This window comes from Montipora foliosa, chromosome 7 (assembly GCF_036669935.1).
Source record: "Montipora foliosa isolate CH-2021 chromosome 7, ASM3666993v2, whole genome shotgun sequence".
Classification (NCBI taxonomy): Eukaryota; Metazoa; Cnidaria; class Anthozoa; order Scleractinia; family Acroporidae; genus Montipora; species Montipora foliosa.
Window position 1 is genome coordinate 27,256,980 of NC_090875.1, and position 7,500 is coordinate 27,264,479.

A 7,500-nucleotide genomic window follows, 5' to 3' on the forward strand; every position below is an offset into this window, starting at 1 on the left:
TACAAAATGTAAAATTTGAAGTCTTGCGGCCTCAGTATTGATTTTACATGCTAGAATGGATTACGAACACAATTGTCAAAAAAAATTGTTATCAAAACCATTTGAAACCATTTTGAAACCCTTTCTGAACCCTTCTAAGACTTGAAACACACTGAAAATCCTTTAGAAGCCCTTTTGAAACCCTCTTGAAACCCTCTTGAAACCCTTCCAAAACCCTTTTTGAGAAACATGAAACCATTTAGATACCTCTTCTGAAACCCAGGGCGTGGAGGGTCACATTTCTCTCTTTAATACTTTAAAAAATATTTTCTAAAAAAATGAAGGTTTTTTTTATTTCAACAGTGGCAACCAGACATTAACGGAAGCCTTTCTGGCAGGATCATACGTTTGACTATCACATGCAGTGCTTCTACTCCTTCGACTCGCTGCTTTCTTTTCAAAGCATTAGGATCAGTTACCTGTGAGTACATACAATAACAATAATTTATTGAGCTGTTTTTTTACTGGAAAACAGCTTCAAGTAACCTGACTATATATGGCTGATTTTTTGGTCTGCAATTTCAAAGTCTTTGTTTTTAAAACTAACTCAGGGGCCGTACGTGAAGAGGGAGGGGCTGCAGCCCCTCCACTCCCTCACTTTTATTCTACGATGTTTTTTTCACCTCCTCCCCTCCCCCTCTCATCACACCTCTGTGAACCATACCAAAACCTAGCCCTTCCTGCCCCCCCTCCCTCTATTTTCAAAAATACTCCACAGCCCTGTAACTCAATCAATCAATCAATCAGTCAACTTTATTTAATGACTAAATGGTGACTGGCTCGATCAGCAAGCTGGATTTCAGACATTCTGTGTAACAATTACAAGGTATAAAATTAATGTTAAAAATGACTGATTAAATAACTATAATGTAATGAAAAGTATTTAACTGGTGAAGATAGGACTTGACAGGCTCTGCATCCTTGTTTTAATTTCCAACATTTCATATGAGAGTTGTTTGTCTTTGGTTATTTGAATTGTTGCAGATAATGCTTCTTCAAGTTGTTCAGTTTGTCCGAGCTTACCAACTTTGCCTTCACCAGTGTTATCATCTTTTTCATCAACATCTTTGCCATTGGCACCATCACGGCCATCATTATCATCACCATCATGGCCACTATCACCGTCATCACCATCACCTTCACCATCACGGTCACCATCACCATCACCATCATCATTATCGTCATTGCTTTTACCACTAGCAAAATCATCAATAGCATCAACGCCATTAGCACAATTGTCATCAACACTGGCCGTTGTGATATCTTCAAGCACTGGAATACTGTTGCCAGAGTTGACATCATCCTATGCAGGAACACAAAGCAAAGCTGTTATTATGGTGTCCTCAATAGATCCATCATGGGTGAGTGTCTACCATACACGTGCACCTTTTTAGTGCCCAGTCTGACAGTACATCCTAGACATTGTAATCTCTATGTTCACATTGAAATGTTGTAAAGCATTTCAACTAATAGCAATCACCTGTTGATAACTTAATAATGAAGGGTAAGATGAAGCACAATGTGGAGTAAAGAATTCATCTTAAACAGATTTCCTTGAAAAAGAGACACCTCTTTTTGGGACACAATGTCAATGAATGCTTCAGACACATATTTCCCCATTTCATGTCATTGACAAAGTTCTCTCTCAAGCACTTTTTCTGTTAGGACAGGAAACTCTGTAAGCCACACTTCTTTTGTCACAGACATACTGTACCCTAAATGTAAATGCCAGAGGTTTTTTCTCTCTTAGAGCGAGGGAATAGCGAGTCACAAAGCGGCAAGGAAAACCTCTGGTTCGAACCGTTGAGTTGTTTGAGAAAGCCAGTCCAATGGGATACTGTTTCAAACTCCCAGAGTCAGATTTCGACCCTAGTTATTTGATTGGTTCCAGGAACTGGTCAGTTCTAACAAGTACTCTGATTGGTTTAGCAACGGAAAGTGGTTTAAACAGGTTTTCAGCTGCTATCAAACAAGAGATCACAAGTCTTCTTGCAGCAAACGCTGCAAACTACGTTTCTGGGAATCGAGATATTGAAGCCAGAACAAGTTCAGGGAATTCCACAGTTTATTTTTGAAAACGCTGATTTTGTATTTGCTGTGCTTCTGCCTGGCTTCGGGAAATCACTTATCTTTCAAGCCATTCTTGGAGTGTGCTCTCGTTTGGCTTCTCGCAGTTTTGTATGGAGTTATATGTCCACCAGAATTGACATCCAAGTTTGAAATAGCCCATTTTGGGGAAACAAAGATGGTGATTGGTAGGCTATGTCACACATCATTATTACTGATTTTGGCACCCATGGTTTCGGGGTCAACTCTTGGCTTAATTGGGATCAGAAGTTTGACTGATGGAAGCCAAAACGCAGTTTGGCGTTTGCCACTTGAAGATGAGATTGCACAGAACTATAAAAATCGCATTAAACTGTTGATGATCAACCACCAATTTGTAAGCTTTCATGTAATTTTTGAACTTCTCCATTTGTCTTTTGCTTTTGTAGCAAAATAATCAACCTTAAGCCATGCTCTGATCAACCACTTTTGACAATCTTCCTGCCAATGTTTCAATAACATCTTTAACATTAAACAAGTTGCGTTTATCCCTGCCAATTACTTGTGGATTACACATACAAACCCGACAATACACTTCAGATGTAATTATGTTATTATAATCTTTACTGGAGTTTTTCTGTTTTGTGCTCTATGTGAGTGCTGTGGAGCATGAATCATAAACAAAGTAACATGACCTAGCTTGTGTGCAAGAAACCAGTTTAGCTGAGTTTCAGAACATGTGAGTTTCTTCAATGTCAATCAAACCGGGCATGTAAGTGAGGTTCTCAACGGTTCGAACCAGAGGTTTTTTCACACTGCTTCACAACTCGCTATTCCATTGTCCTATGAGAGAAAAAACCTCTGGCATCCAGGGTACCACAGACATACCTCTAAAGCACAATCCTGTCACCACAGACACTGTACCTGTATCTCAGATGTATGCATACTACTGTTACTGTAGACTCTTCCCCAAAGAACACTCTACTTGTCACAAACATTTGCCTATTAAAAGAACACTTGTCATGGCTGTCAGACACCTTTTCAAAGGACACTTTTGTCAATACAGATGCCTATTGAAAGCTTACTATTCTTGCTACAGACATCTCTCTCAAGTACCCTCCTGTCAATGGCATGACTATTCTGGGGGTGGGGGGTAGGGGGTGAGGGGTGTATGTAAGGGGTTGGGGGTGGGGGTGAAGGGTACTATAACAAGGTAGGGACGGAGGCAGTGTGGCCCAGTGGTTAGGGCGGTTGCCTTGAGATCCGGACATCCCAGGTTCAAGACTGGCTCTGACCACTCGTTGAATTTGATCCTGGTAGTCCCTGGTTCAACTTCTCAGCTGCACTTGTAAATAGCCAAATGGTTTGCCTCCGGCCAGTTGGGATTCTTAACAGTTGTTGTTGTTGTTCTGTTCCGTCATTTCGTTAACTGTGTTTCATTGGCCCTGAAAAGCCCCTATGGGGAGCGGTCAATTAAGTACATATTGTATTGTAGGGGATGAAGGGTACATTAGCTGAAACAACCCAAACCTTTACAAAAATGCTAACCTTAGGCCTAAACACATGGCATCTGACAGGATGCGGCGATGCGGATCCGCATCCTCCGCATAATTACGATATTTTCAGCATAAAACTGAAGAAATGCCTGATATTAGTGATAAAGCAGCTGCTTACCACCCTCACAAACACAAAAGCCAAAGAGATTGACTATTTTGAAACGCTTATTTTCCTGATCATTGAAGAAAACACGCCATTTCGTTCGCAAGATGAAAGTTCGTAAGCAGTTTCATCTTTCTAAATCATTATTTTATACTCCCTAATACAGTATACGTAGGCATCTCTTTAGACACACTCTTGTCACCACAGACCTTTGTCTAAAGCACACCCCTGTCACCACATACATTGTATATTTCCAAACCACACCCTAGTCTCCACTATGGTCACCAGAGAGATTCATTTAAAGGGCACACCTGTCACAACAGACTTTTCTCTCAATCACTGTTCTGCCCTATTTTTTGTCAGATAAACCCACCACAGCCATCCAGTTCTACTGAAGGTACCATTGAACCAGGCAGTCAGGAAGCTCAAACCGAGAAAGTTGGCATTGGGGTACTGATTGGGGCTGCAGTTGGTGGTGCCTCATTTTTTGCAGCTGTAGTCATGATCATCATCTTAATTTTTCGGAAACGGAGAAAGTTTCCTGGGTATGTTGATTTATCTCATCTAAGCTGTGTCACAAGGGTAAAAAAAAAATGATAGCATTTATTGCGACCTAATATGTTGTAATATGTTGTTGTAACAACTTGATGTCAATATGCTTTAAGAATAATTGTTAGTTTTGTATTCTAATGGTTGAAGTGGAACAAGCATGATATGGAGGCTAATGTGGGGGAACCGTCTTTTTCATCCTCCTCCTCCTTCTCATCATCATCATCATCATACACCTGTAGATGTACCAGTCTAACCATGGAAGTGCAAAGCTGGCCTATTATTGCAGTTCATACATGTACACAAGGGAGGATCTAGGGGAGGTGCACTGGGTGCACGTGCACCCCCCTCGGTTACCAAAAAAAAAAACGTTTTAGTTAAAAAGTTCTAAAATTTACAAACAAAATAAAAAACCTAAATAACAGACAGCGGTCCATTCTGCCTTAAATCTGCTAGTTTTCGAAGTTTTTGGGCTTCCTGTGCATTTCTGGCTGACATGTGGACCCCCCTAGCCAAAATCCTAGATCCGCCCTTGTGTACGTCTAGTAATACATTTATCATTGTTGATGCATGATGAGAATGTTATTTGTTCATATAATTTTTTACAATTTTCTTTTTAGGAAAAGTACAGAGGAGGTGAAGAAGCAAGGTACAGTTTGTTAGCCTGGCATGCGTAGCAGGAGGGATTGTTGGCACAGGAGGGAAATAATAAGTGGCAAAGCCGCATGAAGAATGGGAAGGGGAGCTGTGCGCTGTGCCCTCCCCCCCCCCCCCCCATCCTCCCCACAATCTCTGCGTGACTTCGCCACTCGTTATCTGCCTTCTGCGTCAACAATCCCATCAGCTATGCAGGCTAACAGTTGGTAAGAGTCAGAACAAACTGATCTGACACCTGTAGTACTGAAGAAATAAGTGTTTAATTTGTTCTCTTATTTTCCATGCCAGTGGGGAATCCTGTGTATGGTATTTCAGGGGACGAATTTCAAATGGAAAAACCCCAGGGGCATGCACAGCAAAGATACCAAGATACCCCAAGCAATGGTGAGCAGAGTTTTATTTTATAATATCATCATAGGGGTGCAAGGATGGCACAGTGGTGAGATCACTCGCCTCCCACCAGTGTTGCCCTGGTTTGATTCCCAGATTCAGCGACATGTGGGTTGAGTTGGATAGTTCTCTACTCTGCACTGAAAGGTTTTTCTCCGGGTACTCCGGTTTTCCACTTTCCTCAAAAACCAACATAAATGTTTATTTGATTAATGTGTTGATTTATTGTTTTCAATTTACAGTGTCCCCAATTAGTGCTTCAGCGCTAGAACAACTAGACATTTAAATAAAGTTTCTTTCCTTTCATCATCATTGTCATCATTATCTTATCTCTGTAAGTTTACTCTAACCACTCAGTAGAATTTGTTTGAAGAGACAGATCGGTCCAAAAGAAGGAGAGTCCCTGCACCAGAAGATGGTGATGTGTGAGCAATTTTAAAGCCCCTGGGTAGTTCTCCTTCAGGCTCCAGTTTTTCAAAGGCCAGATAACTTTATCCAGTGGATATAATTATGATTATGTAGTGATGTATCTGTTGCAGGTCATTTTGTTCCTTAGGTTAAACTGCAACCAAACTAGGTCATTTCGTTTCAACCTAGGTCAACTTGTTTCAATCTACAGTTGTAGGTCATTTTGGGGGCAAAACACAGGTCACAGGTTGCTTTTTTACCAAATGATACAGAAACAACCCTAAACGTTTACAAAATTAATGCTAACGTTATGCCTAAAAACTTTTGTTTAGGCCTAATCTGGCTTGAGGCTAGCTTTGATGAGAGTTTAGGATACTATCTGTATTGGTAAAACAATGACCTTTGACCTGTGTTTTGCACCTGCTCCACATTGACCTACAATCCTGGTCAAAACTGTTGAGACGGTTCGCGCTTTTCCCCCTCCCCCATTACAATGTTGATTTTTCACGGTCTCCGAAATCAAGATCCGTTCATCAATTTCTCACATGTTTCAACATTGTGTGGGGGAAAGGGGTGTGTGAAAAAGGCAGCCAAAGGAGAACACGTGTTGCTCATATAACGATGGAAACATGTGCAGTAAATTCTCTGCTTTTTGCCCAAAATTTGACGAGTGTCCCAAAGTCTTTTGACCCGGATTGTAGGTTGAAACAACTTGATCTAGTTTGGTTGCAAATGAACCTATAAGGAACAAAATGACCAGCAACATATCCACTAGGTAATTTTATCTGGGCTTTGAACAACTGGGTTCGGTTTTCACATAATTATTAATCACATCAAGATGGGTTTCAATAGGATTGTTGGCGGTTGCTTTGGGTAGAGTAACGAGTCTTTCTGCATGCAGGCACCAGAAAGCACGATTGTATTTTTGGTCACTTGGGATTAGTCTTTATTTGGAGTTGTTTTGTTTTCTGTCTTTGGTTTCTTTTGTTTTATGTTATTTCTGCTCCAGTTCCTGCAGAAGCAACCAGGGTAACCAGCTATTGTCATTGTCAAAATGGGTTTTAATTTTAGGTTTGAAAGATTTAGTATCAGCTGTCTTTAACCACTTCAGTTTAGGGGGAGAAGACTAGTAGCCGACTTCTCTGATCACAGGGGCACCCAACGATAATTTTCGGTAAAATGTGTGTTCGGGAGAGTCAAACTGTTGTAAGAATTTGGGTTCTACATTGCCAAACAGCTTTACTAAAACAGCACCTAAAAGATTTGCAGCAAGGGAAAAGTAGTCCCTTACGTTTTCGGAAAGGATATTTTTACAATTTTTGGCACTTAAAAAGGTCACCTAGCAGATTCTGATGAGCTAATTGTATTTTGGGAAGTTTTTAGAACTTAACGTCCAGCTAGCAATTCCTGGAATGAAGATATCATTCCCTAAAATTTTCGGACACTTCAATTTTCAGCTAAGATATCCGAACACATCAAATTCTTCTAGCTGATAAAAAAATCTCTTTAGACAGTCTTTAAAAGCTACAAGGATAAGGACCCTAGAAATATCTCCCAATGGCTTTTGCTTAATTTACTTGTTGGTGCTCTTGTGATCAGTGAAGTAGCTAATGCTTTTCATCGGCTGTCAATACTATGGAAACCACCGATCTGTGGATTGGTCCCGAATTATTGAGTGACTGCCCCACCCACTTCAATTAAGCATTTTGATGAAATTCCTTTCCCACGGTGTGAGCAGTAGCAAGCTTTCGC

At 40.6% G+C, this 7,500-nt stretch overlaps 2 protein-coding genes and 1 long non-coding RNA gene across 5 annotated transcripts in view; 2 read left to right on the forward strand and 1 right to left on the reverse strand.

Annotated features, from left to right (window-relative positions):
• The window catches only part of LOC138011635 (uncharacterized), a 95,814-nt gene that overhangs the window by 77,272 nt on the left and 11,042 nt on the right, over nucleotides 1-7,500 (forward strand). The gene's annotated exons all lie outside the window — the stretch shown is intronic.
• LOC138011632 (uncharacterized) overlaps nucleotides 1-7,500 on the forward strand; it is a 28,564-nt gene that overhangs the window by 15,310 nt on the left and 5,754 nt on the right. For both annotated transcript variants that reach the window (XM_068858738.1, XM_068858739.1), the window contains 5 exons: nucleotides 343-460; nucleotides 1,024-1,400; nucleotides 4,108-4,289; nucleotides 4,914-4,942; nucleotides 5,239-5,334. In XM_068858738.1, coding sequence (XP_068714839.1) covers nucleotides 343-460; nucleotides 1,024-1,400; nucleotides 4,108-4,289; nucleotides 4,914-4,942; nucleotides 5,239-5,334 — 802 coding nt within the window. The remainder of the gene's footprint in view (nucleotides 1-342; nucleotides 461-1,023; nucleotides 1,401-4,107; nucleotides 4,290-4,913; nucleotides 4,943-5,238; nucleotides 5,335-7,500) is intronic.
• Nucleotides 1,204-7,500, reverse strand: part of LOC138011641 (uncharacterized) — an 18,266-nt gene continuing 11,969 nt past the window's right edge. Inside the window, exons 3-4 of the long non-coding RNA XR_011124751.1 lie at nucleotides 3,010-3,087; nucleotides 1,204-1,342 (exon numbers count right to left, since the gene is read on the reverse strand). This is a non-coding gene — a long non-coding RNA (uncharacterized lncRNA). The remainder of the gene's footprint in view (nucleotides 1,343-3,009; nucleotides 3,088-7,500) is intronic.